Consider the following 22112-nt stretch of genomic DNA (forward strand, 5'->3'; position numbering starts at 1 on the left):
GTATTATGCTCCCTGTATGTAATAACATGATATTAGCAAGGTTGCACAACAAAGTGACAGCACTGTCACAGGTCCTACAGGGAGGAACACTTGTAGCACGAAAGCACAATAGTCATAGGTTGTTTTGCATTCGATTGTCAAAATCAACTTGACTATCTTATCTGTGCATCCCTAAATTAAATTAATTCAAATTACTATGTTGCTAACCAGACTCAAGTAATGTTAAAGTATAGACTTAATTCAGAGTTGTAAAATTACATTCCAGACTGTCCCTAAATGAGGCCCTTTACCCCTAAAATTTGAGACAGTGCAAGTAAATCTTTCATCTACTTGCACATGTGCAACCAAGACTTGGTGAAACATGAAGGGGCGACTCAAAGAATATGAAATCTGTCATTTTAGGTGGCAGACCAATGTGTCTGAGGATCATGAATGAAAAAGAAATGTGAATATTTGCTTTGCAAGTCAATTTACAGTGTGTGCCCCTACATTTTCTGCTAACCATATGCTGCTGAAAATGCCAACTGCATCATCACGTCGTGTTAAATTGGGCAACTGCAACACTGATGGCAAGGGGCCATGAACAACAACAACAAAGTTTTTCAAGAATAATATTTCATATCAACCACCCCCGGGTATGTAACTATTATCAGATTATTTTGTCACTGCATTGGCTTTATAAGTGTGATAAATCATGAGGACCGTGTGAAAACTTTATTCACGGTGGCTGCTCTTTGTGGGTAACAACACGCTGCACACAGTAAATGACCGCAGATGACCTATCCGGGTTGCCGTAGTAATGCAAGACTGTGGCACTCCTCCTCAATGAACGTTGGAAAGATGGCGACGGCATACGCACCAGCGAGAGTCAACTGTGCCGGCGGATAGAAAGTGCTCCAAAGAGACAAAAATCCGCCTCTCTTGCAAATATCTACCGGTGCAAACTCTGCGCGATATCGCCTAGACATGGTTTAGTCCATGCACGGCTAGAAACAAGAAGCCACTGCTTTGCTATGGAGCCTCCGGATCGTAACAAGCCCAGCAGGTATGCGAATTTGTTGAACAGACACTACACCATCAGGACCTCGCACTTGCCAAATAGGGAGCTGAACGTGACACTGCAGTCGGCTCTATGGCAGCGCTTGCGCATCCTTCGGAAATCGACTTCCTGTCAAATAGTGGTACGCGTGCAGTTACTAGTGCATTTTGCAACAACTGGAGTTGCAAACTTTTTCTTTTGGGGAGGCAGCGGCGGCGGCGGGGCTGGGGGTGAGGGGGGGTCCAACAGTTTTTTTAGACGCACTTTACTGCGGGTATTTTCCCTCCCTGTGTGATTCTCGGTTCGCCAGAGAGAGAGGGAGAGCAAAAAATGTTGGCCAAATGTTGAGGTAACGCAGTGAACAGCAGTGAGCCGATGTAACAGGGAACAGGCTAGCTGACTGTTAGCCGCCGCTTGTCACTTTATTGTTCAGCCGCAAGTTCACCGACACACACTGGCGGTGCTGGGGTGAGTTCACTGTTGCAATGTGGGCTCGTTAGGAGAAACTTGGGGTGTGTGTTGTTGTTTATTTGAGGTTGCAAGAGCATGCATTTCACCCCCAAAACACCGAGGCACAAACTTCGCTGGTTGTAGCTAGCATTTCGCTTCACTGTTATTGTTAATCCTCTCTAGCAGCTAGACTTGGCGCTCCTGTTGTTGTTGTCCTCGACTCGCACGCCACTGCTGAATCATGTTTGTTGGGCTATTTGGTGTTAATTTAAATACTTTATTGCGTGTTTCCCTTTTCCTGGAGGTGTGCAACTTAGTTGGCAATCTGTTGCACGACATGGGTTTCACCGTGGTGACAAGGCTGCTGAAGGATACATGCCAGCAGCAATCTCCCAAGGGGGGGTGCACACAAAGAGACAACCGTGAGATGTTTTTCCTCACATGTGCACATCTCTTAATCGAAATGCCGCAGTGTTTGCCCCTGACCGCCGGCGACAGACCCTCAGGAATCTGCTGTTGTGTCTTCCCCTCTCTCTCCCTCTTCTCGCTCCTCGCATGCAGTTGTTTGTCTGCAGAGCGGAGTGACTTTGAGGGTATTTATCACAGCGGATCAGCTCTGTCATCTGCGATAATCCTGCTTTTTGAGCTAGTAGCTTGATTTTTATTTATTTTTTCATCCCCCCGCCCCCTTCCCAGCAATGATTGAGCCACCAGCCAGTTGTTATTCACTTCACTTGCACACCCTTGGGGCCACTTTAGGTCCGAGGTGGGGGACGCAAACAGCTCACATGATTGCGGAATGCTGACTCTGTTAATGTACTTGCTGTCTCATAAAGATAAACACTGTGCTATTAAACATACTGTGACCGCAATCACACGTTGAGTGCACTGTTGATGGGTGTACGTGCAGAGTTTGGGGTGAAAGGCAAAGTATGTAGTGTGTGGCCTAGTGTTGCTGTTTGTTGTTGAGTTGCCCTTTCTCTTGTACTGGGGATCAGAAACATGCAAAACCTGTACACAATAAGGCTTACATGACTGGTGTGGCAGTGTCTGCAGGGATACTGGAGCAATTCAGGCAGATGTGTAATTAAATTCAAAGGTCAGAATGAAATGAAAGGGTCACATGCAAAAACGAGTCATCTTCCTTTTTATTTTTGCAACAAAGGCGTCTTATCGATTAAGCACTAAATGCCAGTTTAGTTCAAACCGACAGCTATTTTGAGAAGGAGTAGTTATGGGCTTGCGTGGCAATTGAAGGCTATCCCCATCGTTGCAACTAACAGAGGCCCTTTTGTCAATAATGTCTCATTTTCAAAGTCAGTCTGAAGACATTGTGGCTGACAAGCATTCCTGGGATTTCAGGATGTGGTGTAATGTGCACAGAGGATGGCGGCCTGGAGCCCCGGCGACGCTCATGGGGGGGAGAACTCATTAATGCCTGCATTTGCCAGCAGCACAGGCTGTAGAATACAGATGGACCGTCCTCTAGCATTTCCGAACTGCATCCTGTCTCTGCCCACACCTGCTTTAGAGAAATGAATGCTGCATTGCTTTCACATTCTGTCGCCTCCTCTGTTTATCTCCTTTTTTTTTAACAATGGCATCTCTGTAACTACTGAAATGACTGCACTTGACGCGCTGCAGGGGTAAGATTGTGTCAGATGATAGTAAACAGAAAGGGAAAGGAAATATGGGGCTGCAGAATAACTTGCTAATCGATTAGATTGGCATTTATGACACAGATGACTGCAACGTGGGGTGTTGTGTATGACTGTTGGCAGTTTCAGATTGAATATGAAGGTGGGGCCGCCTGCTACCTGCAGTGCATTCATGCAAGTGGCATAAAAACATAAGGCATAGCATTGCGCTGGAGCCTGCTGTCTGCAGTGTCTACATTTAGATACATTCAGGTCATGTGACTTGTTGTGGTTAATGGCATGAGCCTCCACTGGTACAGTACGGCCTGTGTCTTAGACAGAGGATGTTCCCTGCTGTTGAATAAGGCCAGATAGTGAGCTTAGCAGAAATGCAACTGCATTTTCTGCTTCTGTGTCAAAGTGTCTGTGTGTATGTTCAAGTGCATGCACAGTGAGTGTATGCTCTGCACAGTTGCATGTAGGAGAGGGCTGGGGAGTCCACTCCTGGCAGTGTCACACTGTTCCATTGGAGGGTGTGGTCAAGTATGTCATGTTCATTGTTTCTGAATTCTGTCAGCCTACGGCAAAAACATGCGATCACTGCCAGTTTATCAGGGTGTTACAGCCGGTCAGACGTGCATGCTGAAATCTGGGCTGATGGCAAACAGGTTTTTATATTCTCAGGGCTTCTCCACGCTTCACCTTAGGGTGATATCACTGGGCAGCAGACACATCCGTTTTATGGGAGGTGGGATTCAAAATCTGGATATAGCCTACCGAGCATCAGCTATGTCAGCATGACCTAATTAATTGGAAAGTGTGCTGTGAGACCCCCCCTCCCCTCCCCACCTCCCCCCTCCAGCCTCCATCTCCTCCTTTTCCTCTCTCTGAAAAAAATCCCCCATAGTTTGGACATTGTGAGCAAGTGTGCTCACCAACCAGCTGTGTGCTATTCAGCCGTGGGCCTCACGGGCCACGTGTCACGACCATACAATGGAGCGCCCCTTCCTGGTACAATGGTGTGGATGGTCGGTGTCAAAGGTCAGGGCCCCCCTGACTCTGGCAGCCCCTTGGTATCACTGCTTCAGTCGCTGTAGAGAAAAGAGTCCTGATTTTGTGCTGTTTATTATGCACTCAGTGTTTCTGCCCAGGGGCTCTAGCATTCCTCAGGCCTTTATTGGAGCCCCCAATGAGCCATCAGATGAGCCATTGAGAGCAGCCAGACACCATCTGCAGTGATAATTCACCCGGTGGCGGCCAGGCAAGGGACAGCTTGAGGACCACAGAGCATCTATGGTTAACTGCAGGGCACGCAGGCCACTAACTTTCTCTGGGCGGCCTGCGAGTAAAGGTTTAGCAGGGGGGGGAAAAAAAGCAAGGAATTCAGAAGAGGAATTTGCACAAGCTTTTTACTGCAGCGGCACAATCTGTGCTTGAAGAGTCTCATGGCAACCAAACAAATAGCCGGCAATGGCGTCACTGGTTCCGCTGTCATTCCTGAGTGATTCAGTCATGCTGTTCTGCGCAAGGAAGCGTCTTTTTTGAACCGGTGACCAGTGTCACTCCCTCTCACATGCATTTACTATTCCTGTCCTGCTCACTCATGCATGCTTTGGAATGTTTACTAATGCGTGCACAATCTGATCATACTTGTTAAGGACGCAGTCGGAGGTCGATGGCATTCCCATCTGCTGTTCTTTCCCTGAACGCAGTTTCCTGATAACCTGTGCCGCGCATTGCATTTGCACTGCACACATTAGACTGTTGCAGTTGAAGCTAGAAAGCCTTATTGTGACACACAAGATTGCTTACTGTTCCCCTCTTGTGCCTGCATACTGAAAAGATCACTGTGGTGGTGTGCTGCTTCTGCAGAACAAGCCCATTCACAATTTCCAATACAATACACTCATAATGGCACCAGTGTTCTGTCACGCAAGCGTTATTCTGTAAAGGCTGCGGTGGTTAACACTGGTGTGCTGTTGACATTATTCCAGCACTGTGTTACTGTCATGCAGCATTGATCTCAGCTTGAGTCTTCTCGCATTAAAAGTTGCAGGACTTGCAGCAGGTGTCTGTCTGTCTGCTTTGCATGTAATTCCACAGCTGATCCCAGGGGAGTGTGTGTGTGTGCGCGTGTGTGTGCAGATGGGCAATACAAGTCTGCACTCTCACTCTCTCTCTATGTGGCTCCCTGAAAAGCTTAAGCAAGTGATTTCCAGATTACCCCCCCCCCCACACACACACACACAAACTCCCCCAGGGAAAGTGATACAGCCTTGTGCCCCTTTCAACTCCGTCTGCACACTCACTAACAGGCGCGTGTTGGGGAATGCCTTTCAGTCAGATGATGGATGGTGGGACACATGGCGACCAGCATATAGAACGCCCTTTTTCATGCCCCTCCTTTTTTTTCTTTCCTCTTTTTGTTTCTGTTGGCGGGGGTCAGACCTTCCAACCTTTGTCTCTAATCCTATTAAAAAACCCTCAGAAAGGCATTAGGGAACAAAGCTGTGACAATGTAATCTAGAAAAGCGTGCTGCTTGCACTCTGCTTTTTTTTTTACCCTCTCTTCCTTTTTTTTTCCCTGAAGGAAATGATTCAAGTGTCAACTGTGTTTCCTTTGATGCAACCTATTCTGCCGTGGACTTTACTTATTTGAAATTCTCAGTCCGGATGTGGTTAAGCCACCATGATGTCCACATCTTTTTCTTTTTTATTTGTGGCTCAAGGTTTACTCTAATCACATGAAAGCAATGCGCTGCTTTGCACTAGTAGCTGTATTTGCACGTGGTGCAACAATTCTACGTGCACCGGCTGAGTGTGTGCTCAATGAAAACTGGACTTGTGCAGTATGGTTGATGACTTAGCAGACAGAGTTAATGAGGGTTACTATTTCTCCCTCTGGTTGAGCCATTATGTTTACCTAGACCGAGCGAGGGTGCCCACAGCTTATTATCCTGCGTCTGCACGGCTGTGGTCATGCACAGAGCATCGCTGCTGTACATTTGGGAGGCAGCCAGTCAGGCTCCAGAGGACAGACAACTCACCAGTCTGCTGGACGTAGCAGCAGACATTCAGTCTGGTTGCAGTTTAGCGACCTGTTTGCTGAGGCATTAGAGGAAGGTTTTGCTGCACTCTGTGTTTTGGGTACAAACACGAGCACTCTGTGACCTTCTACATGCTTCTTCTCTTGCATTTCCGTGAGATATGACTGAAACAGTTTTCTAATGCCATTGATGTGGTTACCTTCACTTTCTTGCAGCTGTGGTTGTTCTAAAAACACGAATCGAGCCCACCTTGCTAGTTTGTTCATTCTGTGTTCCTGTCAATGTTTGCAGGCAGGCACGACCAGTGGAAAATGCATCCCAGCAGAAGTTGGAGGTGGATGAATCCTATGACTCTCCCAGTGAGGAAGAGGAAGCTCTGTACGGCACATCACCTCCTTATACCCCCCGTCAGATGAAACGCATGTCTGGCAAACATCAAAGGAACAGCCAGGCAAAGAGCGCCGGTCGGTCTCCCAACAAGGGTGAGTTTCTAAATCGATTCAATTGGAATTTTTAAGATGTCACACATGCAGTTTTACACACTTTGCACTGACCGGGATACATTTTGTGTCTCTCCACCACAGTGGATCTTAGCCCGTCTGTTCTGAGAGAGAGTCCCAGGCCCGCAGAGCCGCCGGAGGAGCACAGCTACAAGCAGGGGAAGAAGCAGAGGGCCACACTGCGCTCCACCGAGAGAGACCACAAGAAGACGTTCGAAGGCTCCTTCATGCTGGACCCACTCTCCAAGTCGAGCCCTTTCGGTTCCCTCAGCATGGATCCCAGGAAGCATTACTTGAGCTTGGGCTGCAGCAGCGGCAAACTTCCCGTCTCTATGCCCCACATTGGCCGGCCCCACCGCCAGACCTCCAGGACAGACTGCCCGGCCGACCGCCTCAAGTTCTTTGAAACTCTGCGGCTGCTGCTCAAACTCACGTCTATGTCCTCCAAGAGGAAGGAGAAAGAGCAGAGAGGCCTGGAGAACATGGCCTTCATGGGCCACAACAACGAGGTCATATGGCTGGAGCTGCAGGCGTGGCACGCGCGGCGCACCACCAACGATCAAGACCTTTTTCTTTTCACCGCCCGCCAGGCCATCCCCGACATCATCAACGAGGTGCTGCACTTTAAGGTCAACTACGACAGCTTGAGAGGGGCCCAGTGTTCAGGGTACGAGAACATCCCAGATCTACTCAGCGGCGAGGAGAGGGAAGCCACCGTAGCAGAGACCAACCACTGTGGAGTCGATCCCTGGGGCTTCAGTGCCTGCCCCTCTACTGAGATGAACGCAGCGGAGCCTCTGGGCTCTGGCGCCGGCTGCAGGGAACACCTTCAGCGCCAGCGGCTGGCGTTTGAGCAGGTCAAGCGGGTTATTGAGCTGCTGGAGTCTGTGGAAGCTCTGTACCCCTCTTTGCAGGCCCTGCAGAAGGACTACGAAAAGTACGCAGCACGGGACTTCCAGGGCAGGGTGCAGGCGCTCTGTCTGTGGCTCAACATCACCCAGGACCTCAACCAGAAGCTGCGCGTCATGGCGACCGTGCTGGGCCTCCACGACCTATCGCGTATCGGGTGGCCCGTCTTTGAGATCCCCTCACCGCGCTGCTCTCGCGGCAATGAAGAGGAGGAGAACGAAAAGGATGAGGAGAATGACTCAACAGCCACTTTTACAGCTGAAAGCGAAGGGGAGGACAGGGATGCTGAGGAGGAGGAGGAGGAGGAGGAGGAGGGGGAGGAGGGGGGATTCGGACACGTAGCAGATGGAGAGTTGTCTCCGCAACTGACGCCTAAATTTTCCCGATTGTTGTCAGGAGACGAGTTTCTCCCGACCGCTATTGTGAGTGCAGAAGCAATGGCGGGAGGAGGAGTGTTCTGCCCCACAGCCATCTACAGACCATTTGTGGATAAAGCTCTGAAACAGATGGGACTGCGTAAACTGATCCTCAGACTGCACAAACTGATGGACCGCTCTCTCCAGCGGTCCAGAGCGGCGCTGCTCCGCCACACTCCTGCACTGGAGGTGAGAGAATAACACCTGCAGTCTGCACATCTAATAAGCATTTCATCCTAAACTAAACAATACTGAATTAAACAGAACTTTATAGATTTATTAGGGTTAGAAAAACGTGTCTTCGTAAAGTGTAGTTTCACCTTGAGCCTGAAACAGCTTCTTTGAGTTTTAGACAACATGACCGGTGTCTCAACACAAACATATCACTGATGATTTTGATTTAGTGTTTTGAGGAGAATACGCATTGGTTAAGTTTTAGTCAATGGTCAATGAAGTGTTGGTCAGCGACATGTTGTCTCATTTTTGTCAAACATTTTCAATTACTATGTCTTCTAAGCATTTTGAAGCTCCAGCTGTCACCGTCTTTGTGCACAGCATATTACAACACATCACACGTTACCATGGTTACAGGTGTCTCGCTTAAGGTGTCACCCTGCTCTGCAGTAATACACGCTGTTTGCACAGAGCAGCCTACTAATGCTATAGTCTAGTACAATTGTTCCTGTTAACCGAGCATTATGGCAGCCACCTGTACTGTTACCTGCAGAGCAGTGAGCCATTCACAGGCTGGACTCATTCACTCCTTCACTGAAATAGTTCTCACAGTCTGGATTTGGTTTGAGAGGAGATATCACACCGGAAAAGACCAATACTGTGATCTTGTTCAGTGATTTATCTTCAGAAGGTGATGGTTGCATCGCCATATTTCTTTATAAATGTTGGTATGCTGCCGGCACCTTTTTGTGGTTTGGCTCAGCTGTTTTGATGCTGCTGTTTGTCTAAATCTTTTTTCAGTGAATTTATCTCATAAACCTGTTTCTTCCAAGAACCGTAAAGTTCTTGGAAGAACTTTGCATGGTGTTTCTTATCAAAAACAGGTTTGTTATCAAATGTGTTTTCACATTCAAAGAGTTTCCTGTGGTGTTGTGGTGCAGAACAAGAAACATAGTAGGTAGAAAAGATATAAAGATGGATAAAGCAAGTCAGAGCGTAATTTATTCAAAGGGACAAGTTGCTAAGTTATCCTCTAACATTTGATGCTTATAGGCAGTGAATAGAAATGTATCTGAAGATATAGTTGCGCTCCCTCAGACGGTGGATGCTATTATACATTTTTTATCATAGATCTGTTTTTCAGAGATAACGTTGATTTACGCTGCTGTCTAGTTTTCTTTGCAAATGTTAGTAATTTAACTCGACACTTGAGGAAACAGCAGTCGGAGGTGTTCCTACAGATAGGAGCTTACAAGAAGTCTGAGCCCAGGCTGTAAACAAGAGCGGATGTGTTGACACAGTTAGAAAGCTACAGAAAGAAATAAAGAGCAGCAATAAAGAAAAGAGGATTGTTTTTGACTCGACTACAGTGGATAATGAGCAATGAGCTCATCTGGGTGTCGGAGAAAATGAGCCGTGACAATTCAGCACAGCATATTCAGGAAGTTCAGACATCGTTCTCCTCCTCCGAATGTACAACAAGGAATGTGAAAACTTCTTGGATTGTTGATGTGATTATGGAGGGAAGGAGGAGACACAACTTGCTGTATAATGTTGATAACAGGGGGATTGTCTTTCCAAAATTCAGGATCAGGTCGACGATGGTAATGTAAATGCAGTGAAACACAGTTTGAATAAGATTTAGTAAAAACAAAAAACAATGTTGAATTTATTCCAAAGCCAGTTGTCTGTGACTATAACGCACCTGGACATGTCTCCTACCTGCAGTTTGCAGACTTCCCAGACCCCATGCTTTACAGTGACTACCTGCCAGAGCTGTCGCGCCACGTGTCCTGCAGCGGTCCGGCGGACCCCGAGCTCGGAGCCGACCAAGTGTCCTGGGAGGATTTGTTGGACATGGACCTCCCGTCCTTCCGGCCGGCGTTCCTCGTGCTGTGCAGAGTCCTTCTCAACGTCATTCACGAATGCCTTAAACTGCGACTTGAACAGAGGCCGGCCGGAGAGCCCTCGCTGCTCAGCATCAAACAGGCAAGCAGCTGCTGCAGCTCTCAGCTTTACTGACTCTCCTCTACACACACACGCTGCCACTCATGCTGAATGACTGAACTCTTTTTACATCTCATTAACATACAGTGTCTCTCAGTTTGTTTGCGGTCCTATATAAAGAAACCAGTTGTGTGGTAATATCTGCCAGATCCAACAGACTGTATTATGCATGTGCACTTTCTATATGGACACAGACTGGGCCGGGAGGTTTACTCCTTCAGTTTGAATTGATTTTCTGTTGCCACTTGCCCAAGCCTCTTAGAGAGCTGCGTAACTCCTCTGTATTGATTATTGAACAAATGATTAAGTTTAGTTAAAAGTGTACTAAACGTCTTAAAGATAGGCAACAGTTTTGTCTTATGTGAAGGCTAATCTGTTTATTGTGCTCTGCAGTTGGTGCGCGAGTGTAAGGAGGTTCTTAAAGGCGGCCTTCTGATGAAGCAGTATTATCAGTTCATGCTGCGCGGCGTGGTGACTGACGCTCAGGGCTTGCAGACAAATGCCAATATCGATGAGTTTGAGGAGGACCTCCACAAGATGCTGGTGGTAAGACTCCTAATCTCCTCCTCCTCTCTTCTACGCTACGTTAATGTTTTAAAGTATGTTTAGTGTATAACCGTTGTCAAGAAAGGCCTTGTGCATTATTGAGATGTGACAAATGTAACATCTGTCCCTGTTTTGGTAGGTCTACTTTGACTACATGCACAGTTGGATCCAGATGTTGCAACAGCTGCCTCAGGCCTCTCACAGCTTAAAGAACCTGTTAGAGGAGGAGTGGCACTTCACCAAGGTCATCACTCCTTACATCCGCGGAGGAGAGGCCCAGTCAGGGAAGCTTTTCTGGTGAGTGGCTCTGCGGTTCATCTAATGCGTGGCAGTTTAAAAGTCAAGTTTTTAACTCCTGTCACAGTAATGTCACCTACTTGGAACCAAAGTGACATAAAACCTTTTTAGCGTAAGTTAAGAGTTTATGAATCATTTATATGAGACTGAGGACTGTTTTGCTCTCGGCAGTGACATTGCTGGGATGCTGCTCAAATCCACTGGAGAGTTCCTTGATACCGGCTTGCAAAAAAGTGACAATGAATTCTGGGAAAGTGCCGACGATAGCACAGCCTCGGATGAGATCAGGTAAGTCAGTATTAGTAGACAGTAGTAACACAGAATTGCGGAGATGCATGAATAATAACAATGCAATACAATGTAAAATAAAAAAGTAAAATAAACTACATTAAAACATAAAAATAAAATCAGTTTTTTTTTAAGTCACTTATGATTTTTTTTTATCCCAGTGGAGTTGTGTTAAACCTTGAACCCTTTGACTCCTCCAGGCGGTCAGTCATTGAGACCAGTCGGTCACTTAAAGAGCTGTTCCACGAGGCCAGGGAGCGAGCGTCCAAGGCTCTGGGCTTTGCCAAAATGCTTCGCAAGGTGAGAGCAGCAGCAGCAGCAGTGAAGGGTTTTCCCTCCCCTGAAACAGAAAGCCACAACAGCACAGACTTTGCAGTTTAGCTGTGACCCTGTTTTCTCAGCTCACTGAAGAACTGGGACTGTGTGTTCTGACACACACTTTGTTTGCTTCCCCCTCTGCAGGACTTGGAAGTCGCTGCAGATTTCAGTATCACTAATGGGGTGACTTGTCTCCTGGAGGCACTTAAAAAGAGAAACTATGTCAAGGTGTGTTTGCACTTCTTTTAATTTTGCACATTTCCGATCACTCCTTTCCATCCTGAGGTCATTCCTGTACTATTTAACCACTTCCTCCTCTTCTATCCAGGTTCAGATTCTCGGCTTGGAAGAACTGCAAGTTTTTGTCCCCTGTGGTTTGATGGAACAGCGGCCCCTCATCCTACAGCTTCTCAACGCAGCCGCGGGGAAAGACTGCTCCAAAGAGCCCGAGGAAATGACCGATGACGAGGCCTACCTGCTCATGAGTAAACACAGAGCCGGCGACTCCAGTCCTGACTCTGACTGGGCTCAGTGGGGCGGAGAGCAGCTCAAACTGGTCCCCCAGATGGAAACTGTTGACACTTTAAGGGCCATGAAGGTAGGCGTAGGTGTGTGTGAGTCTATGTATGTGCATGTGTGTGTGTCCATCGTTCACAAGCCTTACGCTGGTCTAATGTGCTCTCAGGTGGAGAACATGCTGTTGATAGTGATGCACTCGGCTCACCTGGTGGCCCAGCGAAAGGCCTTCCAGCAGTCCATGGAGGATGTGCTCACCCTCAGCCGAGAGCAAACATCTAGCCAGCCTCTCATCGCCGGCGCTCTGGAGGAGCTGAAGGTACCCTCATTTGCATAACCACACACTATAATTTTGAACCTGTTTAAACACTGGTTTAGTTTCTGTTGCTGAAAAAAAAACAGGTTCACATTTGTGCCCTAATTTCAAACCTGTTTTTTCCACCACAACTGCAATAATAATTTACCCTGAATGTCTGCCCCATTAACATCACCTGGAAAAATACTAGTCTGGGCCACTACTAGATTTTTCTAAAGAGGAAGTCACTAAACTTGTAACAGGCCAAATCCTGTATGGGTCCAGTTTTGCTCATTGCTGTGATTTGAAGCCTGTTTATGAAAATAATAAAGTTCTTCTCTTTCCTCTCCCTATCCTCGTCTCTCCTACTACAGGATGAGGCACTACAGCTATGCATTAAGATCAGCACTGCCATTGACCGAGTGGAGTTCATGTTCACCTCAGAGTTCGAGGCGGAGGTGGAGGAGTCTGAGTCAGCCACTCTGCATCAGTACTACAGGGAGGCAATGATACAGGGCTACAATTTTGCCTTTGAGGTAAGAGATTGTAGAGGCGTGAACTGTTACAAAGTATGTTTATAGGGAAGCACATGCTTCCTCTCTTTTTGATTTTTCCTGGTCAGAGCGTGTGACCTAACAAGTCAATTTCCTCTTCACCAGCATTTAAGTTTCAATTGAAGTTGAAATACTTGATTTATACTTTGCTGTTTTGTTTTTTTTTGTTATTCACAGTACCACAAGGAGGTGGTGCGCCTGATGTCAGGAGAGTTCAGGCAGAGGATTGGGGAGCGCTACATTGCGTTCGCCCGCAAATGGATGACCTATGTCCTCACCAAATGTGAGAGCGGCAGGGGCACCAAGCCCAGGTATGGCCAGACCCTCGAGTTTATCCTGCCAGTGTGATTGTTAAAAAAGTAGAAGGCATAATGAACGCAGACACAAGGAAATTACCTTGGCATGTTTCGACTAGCGAGCAGTCTTCCTCAGAAGTCAGCTGATGGCTGTGACGTGTTGTTGGTCTTATCAGCTGATGTTACCAGGCGTGGCCGACCTGTCAGATCTGTCAGATCCAGAAATAGATAACGCTACATAGTATCCTGCCAGTGCAATTAGTCTTGGATAAATAAATATATAATGTTCCCATCACCTTTAACAAACAATAGATTGATAAAACCTTTTATTCTTAATAGTTAATAGTAGTTAAAGAGGTTGTGTTTTTGTGATTAAATTCTTAATTTGCCCTGCTGTTCTCTCTCTCTCTCTTTTTTTAAACTAATCACTGTAAAACCAGATATATTCAGCTCATGTGTGAGAGCCATGGTCTTAATTGAAATACATTTATTGTCGCTGTTTGTCAAAAGCTTCAGCTGCCATGGCAACATTGTAATCTGATGATAGTGTGAAACCTTTAGGTTATTTGATGGAACACACTGTAATTGCAGTATGAGCATAATGGAGGAATCTCTGAAAGTATTTAGAGGAATTTGCAAAAAATGTAGCACTGATCACGTGTCTGTCGTTGTATTTGGATGATTTAAAACTGTGCCACTGGAGTACGTCCTGTTCCTACAGCAGAAAACACAAGGCACATGTCCTCAAGGATAAAGATGCTAAAATCTGCCATTTAACACATTTGTTCATCAACTGTAAAGTTTAGGTTACCACAGTGATTTCCAGAAAGGTGCTGATGCACATGTAGTGGGCGGCCGTGGCTCAGGAGGTAAAGCGTGTCGTTCCCTGACCGGAAGGTCAGAGGATTGATTCTAGGCTCTTCCAGTCAGCATGTCGCAGTGTCCTTGGGGAAGTCCACTGAACCCAAACTTACCCCCCAATGTGTGCATTGGCTGTGTGAATTGTTAGCTTTCCCGCACTGTATGAATGGGTGTGTGTGAAAGGGTGAAAGTGACCTACAGTGTAAAGCGCTTTGAGTGGTCCGAGAGACTAGAAAAGTGCGATATAAGTGCACGTCCGTTTACCATTACATGTAATTTTATCCTGTTAAAGGACAAATGCAAGCAAACGGAGAGAGTAAAGTAAACAGTAGCCAAAGGTGTTGAGACAGTGACTGACTGACTGACATGTTGCACTTGCAGGTGGGCGACTCAGGGTTTTGATTTTCTTCAGGCCATTGAACCTGCCTTCATATCGGCATTACCGGAGGATGACTTCCTGGTAACGTTGTGTTTTCCCCCTTTTTATTGTCTTCTGGGAATTCACCCAAGCATACCTGGAATATGATGTATTTATCACCTGTTGATGTCTCTGCAGAATTTACAATCTTTGATGAATGAATGTATCGGACACGTGATTGGAAAACCTCACAGCCCAGTCACCGGCCTTTACATAGGTAAGATGCTCTCGTTTGATACAAAGTGTCAGCGACTTGTGTGTCTGGAGTTCATGATCTGTTTTCTGTGTTTACATTCTGTTGGGAGTTTATAACCTGAGTGTCACGGGGATGGGCTGTTACACAAAGCAGACACAGCGGCAAAGAAACAGTCCATATAGCAAAGAATTATTTGTTTGTCTTGGAGTGTTGTTAGTTTGACTGACCCCTCCGGTTACACAGACTTATTTGAGTAACACCATGCTGCTGCTCTGTGGTTGCCAGTAAAAAAAAAAAAAACTGCGGTGGTTCTGGGAAAAAGGGAAAGTGTGAAGTGGGGTGTTGCTGAAAAAAGAGCATGTTTGCTCCACAAACATTTTCCGATTTAAAAAAAGAAGATTAAACAATGTCTTTCGAACCACGCTGACTGCAGGCTGTCAAACAAACTTGTGTCTGCCCATTGATGCAACACAAAAGTTATTTTTATTGAAAAATAATGCTACAAAAATGACCACCGCAACCCAGCCAACATTGTTTCTTCAATGTGCAAACCAAGATACAGAGACGATACACTGGCAGCATCACACAACAAGATGGTGCAGCTGGTGTGTCTTTGTCGGCACATTACAGTGGCTTTCATCTTATTGCGTAATGACCCAACCGCTGGATGTATGTGGTTGGTAAAATGTGGCCGGTATATAGCCACATAAAGGAGCTATTTCTGTGCAGTTTGTTCATTCTGCATTCTGAGAATTGAATATTTAATGTTATACAAACATAAGACTTAGATTTTAGATAGTTTCTTTCCTTTGTGTTGTGCATTTCCTTTCTCCCTCCCTTCCTCCTCCTATGTGAAGTGTTTTGCAATTAAAAATATACATATAGTATGTATGCACGTCACTGTAGCAAGCTAAGTCTATAGCTAGGAGCTCCACTGCATCAATACGTAGTCTGTTAAAGGTTTGCCTTGGTGGGTGATGTGACTAAATTAAGCTCTGTGTGTTTTTCTTTTCAGCTCCCAGGAATAGTCCTCGTCCTGTAAAGTTTCCTCGCTGCCATAGTGACCCACCAAACCCAAATCTGTTCATCCCTAATGCTGAGGGCTTCAGGTATGTGATGACAGTTGAATTTTATTAGTAGGTCTTTCCTGCATGGCTCATTTTCCTTGCTCTTATGCTCTGTAGTTGTTGAGCTGGTGTGTTGTGTGATGCTTCGTGTAAAGTGGCCATTTTATCTTTCTTTCTTTTTTTTTGATCATCATGTCTGAGTGTGAGAGTATGTGTCCGTCAACCAGCCTCCCAGTCCCACGCACAAACATATATGCATACATATCCCATGCCAAGCCACCTCACCTCCCACGGCGGAGCTCCTCAGTTTGTTTTTTCACCACACAGCTCTCGAAGTCTCCCCTGCGATCTCCGGAACCAGCTGTTCCCCAACGGCCCTCGCCCCGTCCCTCAGGGCGCGGGGGAACACAGCCACACCAAAGCACCAAGCAGCAACCCCAGTGACGTCAGGTAGCCTTGCCCCCAAGTCACCTGGTAGAAACTGTTGTCAAAGCACAGCCCCAGACACACACACAAAAAAGAACCACAAACTGCCACTGATTATCATTAAGCTTTGGTTCGTGTTCAATGATTTAAAATGTAATTTTGTTCTGATTTGGAGAGGATCAGCTGAGGACAGAGAAAGCCTTAACAGTGAATTTCAAACCATGGGAAGAATGAAACCTTTCTGTTTCCAGAGCGATATCATTTAGATTTAAATGTTTTTTCTTCTATTACTTGTAGATTGATTTAAAAGCTTTGCAAATAGCAGATTTCCTGCTTTTAGCCTTCTGATTGTATCTATATGAACAATGAATGCTGAGGTTAAGAGAGATATTGAATTAACTTCTATAATCACAAAATCAGCCTGCCATCCGTCGTTAATTGATCATTTCCAGGCTCCACACTGGCACAGACCATAGTCCTAAAGTTTTAGTTTGGACCTTTGGCCAACATGAACCATTTTATCTAGTAGTATAATGAAATTAATTTGATTTATCACTTCAATAATTGCATTTTCTGCATTTATTCTGCATTTACAGCAACAATTAACACTAATTGATTATATGCATGGAACTGATGTTGACTGCTAAACACTAAGCATCAATTGAAGTGAGTGAAGTGATAGTGGAGTCTTGAAACACCTCACATATTGTCACCAAGTTAGAAAAAAATGGCCTCACACAAGTCCTGTTCAGGAGGTTGTGAATGGTGTGAAAATGGAGGAAACGAGAAAACGCACTACCTCATTGACAGAGTGGGCTCTGATATTCTGCTTTTTAGTGCTATTAACACCAGTTTTGCTTCGATGCTGGGTCTTTACTGCATTGAGATTTCCTTGTGCATCTATGTGTGCTTTTGAAATCAGAACATGCACTCTAGAGATCTAACCTTGAGGTGTGAATGTCTCTGATGCATGCTTAACTGTTAATGGATGTCAGGAGGCTTCTTTGTTTCTCAGGAAAAGGTCAGACAATTTTGGGACTTTGTTTTATATTTTTTGAAAACCTAATTTTGGCATTTCAGATGGTGAAGGTAAAGACAATGTTATTATCTCCACCCCATTGCAAATGTAAAGACGTTTTAAGGAAACAGTGACCTCCACTGTTTTTGCACAGCTTTAACAGGAAGGAACCTCTCAGTGTATGAAACTGTATGGAGAACAGAGCAGAAAAACTAAGTGCAGTCTTGGCAGATGAGTCTTTCCTCTGTGCTGATTTTTAATTTGGCCATGGACAGAAGAAAAAAAAAAAAAATCCAGACTGCATTATACTAGTCTGAGGTTCTTGTCTGGACCTCAGTGTGCATCATCCTCTTCCACGTCCTTGCAGGGGATCCAGTTACCATGAGAATGACCGTCTGTCGTCAGTCGCTGCAGAGTTGCATTTCAAATCCCTGAGCCGCCACTCCAGCCCCACAGAGGACAGAGAAGGTGGGTGCACTCACTGTGCTCATCAGGTTCATCAGGTTTGGTTTAATTCACATAGTGGATGTTAATCTGCCTGATGAGGTGAAAAACTCCCTGCGATTCCTCTCTCCACAGAACCCTCCTACCCGAAGGGAGATCCCAACAGCACTGCACGGCGAAGTTGGGAGCTCCGCACCTTCATCAGCCAGTCCAAGGGTGAGATTACTGACCGACCGACTGACTGACTGAGGCCTGTTGGACACCCTGATCCATACAGTTCAGTTGTAACTAATCCCCTCCCGCCCCCTTCTCTCTATTAGACACAGCGGCACGACAAAGCCCCATGGAGGCCGTCCGTCGCTCCATTCGCAAGTTCGAGGATAAACACTACGCCATGATGAAGCAGCGCAACATCATCGGACAAGTGTGTCACACGCCCAAGTCCTACGACAACGTCATGCAAGTCGGACTCAGGAAAGTGACCTTCAAGTGGCAGAGGGGCAACAAGATAGGTGCGGCTTCTTTCTTACTGCATTTACTATAATTTCCATTATTGAGCACACCAACAGGCAGTGATGTTGTGTTTGTGTGTGAAAACAGGTGAGGGCCAGTATGGGAAGGTGTACACCTGCATCAATGTTGACACTGGAGAACTAATGGCCATGAAGGAGGTATGTACTCTAGCAAGAATAATCCAGTAGTTTAAAAAAATAATAAGAAATTAACACTATTTTAATAATAATGTATTATAATAATAATAATAATAATACATTTGTCCACCAGATCCGATTCCAGCCGAATGATCACAAAACAATCAAAGAGACTGCAGATGAACTGAAAATATTTGAAGGCATTAAACATCCAAACCTGGTGCGATACTTTGGAGTGGAGCTCCATCGGGTAAGAGGCGTCCGTTCATGTCGGCCCAGGCATCGCACGCTGCTGCTCGCCGAAGCGCTTTGCCGTAAACTTTTCATGTGCTCGCTCACAGGAGGAGATGTACATCTTCATGGAGTACTGTGACGAGGGCACCCTGGAGGAGGTGTCCAGACTGGGGCTGCAGGAGCACGTCATCCGGCTCTACAGTAAACAGATCACCACAGCCATCAACGTCCTCCACGAACACGGCATTGTCCACCGCGATATCAAGGGTCAGTCTCATTCGCTCTTTTTTTTCTTTTTCTTTTATGTTTTGTTTGTTTTCCTTTCATGAAGCACAGGACATTTTTTTTGAACACACTCCCGTTCTTCCCATTGTTGATTCCGTCTGTATCAGGAGCCAACATCTTCCTGACGTCGTCTGGTCTCATTAAACTGGGAGACTTTGGGTGCTCGGTCAAGCTGAGGAACAATACTCACACCATGCCCGGAGAGGTGAACAGCACTCTGGGAACAGCAGGTAAAAGCTTCTGACTTGTGTTGCAAGCAGCCAGCAGGGGGCGCTTTATAACCCTTTTTTCCAATGGATATCTGCTGTTTATAATATGAATATAGAGATATTCTATGATGTACTCTTCAAATCTTTGTTTTTTATATATGTTTGTACTGGTTATGATGAAAGCACTGCAAATTTCCCATTAGTATGTCATTCCAGTGCAATACTGTGTCATTTCAATAAATTACTGCTTAGTTACTGCTAGTTTTTAAACTGTTTGTTGTTTTGTCATATTTCTCATCAGCATACATGGCTCCAGAAGTCATCACCAGAGCAAAGGGTGAAGGTCACGGTCGAGCAGCGGACATCTGGAGTTTGGGCTGCGTCCTCATTGAGATGGTGACAGGAAAGGTGAGCACTTTCTGTTTTTCTGTTTCACACACGCTTCTAGGCATGATGTCATTTGGTGTTGTCTTTCTTTGTGCTGTCACAGAGGAAAAGACAGATACTTGTAGCCTTCTTGTTATTATTGTAAACAAGGGACCCACTGTAGAGCAGCTGTAGCTCCAGCATGCATATTTAATGTTTCAGTTCAGTTAAAATATTAATGTGACATATTTACACATTTATGCTCATAAATTTTTGAGGTTCTTTGTGTGACATGCTGATTCATTCTTATTATAGATTCAGTAGACGTGACAACAAACTGCTGTGTGAGACTGAGTAAAGGCTGTGGAGTCAGAGTTGCGACAGCAAGTCTGCTATTCTTGAGTTATTTAAAAGAGATCTAAACCTAAAGCTCATTAAAGGACAATTCCAGGCGAATTCAACTCTGGGGTGTATTTTCATATCATTTTAGGTCTAAAAGAATGAATCTGAAGATTTTCAGTTTAATTGCTCCTGTTTTGCGGTAGTTGCATCTGTCCCCGCGTCCCCACGGCAGCAATGAATGGGAGTGGATGTAAGTTCCGCTGTTTAGGCTGTTTCCAGCCCTCAAAGCCGCAATTTTTTTCCACAGACAGCATCAGATGGAGACTCAAACATGCACCGAGACGTTTATTTACTTCAAGCAAGCCGGCATGTTTGTAAAACTAGATCTAATTCAAAGTCTCCCGGAGTCTCGCGCGAGACCCAGTTGCCGTGCTCGGTGTGTTCAGGTGCAGTGGGAAAAGCTACCGTTTGTGTCATAAACACAGGAATATCAACTCTTTACTTGCTTCAAGTAAAAAAAACTTCTCGGCGCATGTTTGAGTAGCCATCTGACGCTGTCTGTGGAAAAAAATGTACACTTCAAGCAAGTAAAGAGTTGATATTCCTGTGTTTATGACACAAGCGGTAGCTCCTACTGCGCCTGAATACACCAGCACTGCAACTTCGGGCTCGCGCGAGACTCCGGGAGACTTTGAATTAGATCTAGTTTTACAAACATGCCGGCTTGCTTGAAGTAAATAAACTTCTCGGTGCATGTTTGAGTAGCCATCTGACGCTGTCTGTGGAAAAAAATTGCGGCTTTGAGGGCTGGAAACAGCCTAAGCAGCGGAACTTACATCCACTCCCATTCATTGCTGCCGTGGCGATGCGGGGACAGATGCAACTACCGCAAAACAGGAGCGATTAAACTGAAAATCTTCAGATTCCTTCTTTTAGACCTAAAATGATATGAAAATACACCCCAGAGTTGAATTCGCCTGGAATTGTCCTTTAAGTCAAATTTGTCATTTCAATGCAAACAAGTGGAACCACAAGCAGGAAATGACTAATTTTCTAACTTTGATCTACATCTGCAGAGACCCTGGCATGAGTACGAGCACAACTTCCAGATCATGTACAAAGTGGGCATGGGCCATAAACCCCCCATCCCAGAGAAGCTGAGCACAGAGGGGAAGGACTACCTTGGTCACTGTCTGGAGAGTGAACCCAAACGCCGCTGGACCGCTAGCATGCTGCTGGACCACCCATTTGTCAAGGTGAGAAAAAAAAAAAAAAATCTCATTGTCACGACTGAACTGTCAGGACTCATCTGAGCACTATGTTACTTGACAGCTACCGTTTCTTGTCCATTTCAGGTCTGTACAGATGAAGAGTGAAAGGAAACCTCCTCTGTGGCTTTCAAGTTTACAAATTAAAGCACTACTGTACATGCTGTTGGCAAAAAGAAAATGGAACTGTGGATGCGGAGAAGTGGAAGTTATGGCTGAAGGCACATGGAGTTAAACTGAGGAACTAATACAGTATCATTTCAGAGGACAACTGGACCTATGGAGTATAGGGTTGTCGTGTCTTTATGTACCCATGAACTGGGGGGGAGGAGTGGGAGGGGGGTGGGGTGGGGACTGTACATACTGTAAGAATAGGATTGGCTTTAATTCTTGTATAAACAATATTGTAAAGTTAAAGTTAACTATTGCCACATTCGTTCTTCTCACTGGTGAAGAGACCTCTGAAAAGGCATCGAGGAATACTTATGTTTTTTTTTTTCTTTTAAACAAATGGGTGGGGCGGGGTGGGACAAAAATCTATGGCACTTTTAAACTGTTTACCCATGGGGGCAGTTGAGTAGAGGAGGGAGGGATCTTATTTCAGTTGCCGTTTGAGGCACACAAAGATGCGGTAAACCTCACGTAATGGAAGGAGACGTTATGAAAGGAGCACCATCCAAATAGTCAGGTTAATTTATCACTTGTCGTTCGGCAAGCGCAGGCACTAGGAAGGATTTTTTTCTTTTAAAAAATGTATTTTTCTTTGCCTTTTTGCTGAGGAGTAAATGTCAAGTTGGAGCAATGTTCAAGTCTACTGGTCACCAGTGGAGAGCTGTTCATGTGACTGGAGCGTAGCCAACAAAGAGGAGAAACGGGGCCTGCTCTCCCTCCCTGCTGCTGAACACATAACATCCACACAACCAAACACAGACACTGACACACACCACAACTTCTGGTCCTCTGCTGCTCTTATAGTGTTTGCTATGTACAAACAATATTAATAAACCAATTGTTTTTTTAAAAAAAGAAAGTGAAGTGT

General features: G+C 45.6%; 1 protein-coding gene across 5 annotated transcripts; it reads left to right on the forward strand.

Annotated features, from left to right (window-relative positions):
- Positions 1-801: 801 nt before the first annotated feature.
- map3k4 (mitogen-activated protein kinase kinase kinase 4) lies at positions 802-22103 on the forward strand. 5 transcript variants are annotated; one of them, XM_085800324.1, is made up of 27 exons: positions 802-1045; positions 6465-6655; positions 6758-8187; positions 9901-10161; positions 10573-10725; positions 10865-11022; positions 11194-11310; positions 11511-11610; positions 11773-11856; positions 11957-12226; positions 12314-12463; positions 12814-12975; positions 13171-13304; positions 14532-14610; positions 14707-14785; positions 15780-15873; positions 16159-16281; positions 17643-17743; positions 17855-17935; positions 18040-18231; positions 18320-18390; positions 18503-18619; positions 18711-18870; positions 18996-19118; positions 19399-19505; positions 20882-21061; positions 21161-22103. In XM_085800324.1, exons 1-27 carry the CDS (start codon positions 1014-1016, stop codon positions 21179-21181), a joined length of 4770 nt encoding a protein of 1589 aa, XP_085656450.1. In that variant the 5' UTR covers positions 802-1013; the 3' UTR covers positions 21182-22103. The 5 variants fall into 5 exon arrangements, with proteins under 5 accessions (XP_085656450.1, XP_085656452.1, XP_085656451.1 ...); XM_085800325.1 differs by lacking the exon at positions 802-1045 and adding an exon at positions 1067-1388; XM_085800329.1 differs by lacking the exon at positions 802-1045 and adding an exon at positions 1324-1507.
- Positions 22104-22112: the final 9 nt, after the last annotated feature.

Source organism: Trachurus japonicus, chromosome 15 (genome assembly GCF_045865225.1).
Source record: "Trachurus japonicus isolate A0001 chromosome 15, Traja_1.0".
NCBI lineage: Eukaryota > Metazoa > Chordata > Actinopteri > Carangiformes > Carangidae > Trachurus > Trachurus japonicus.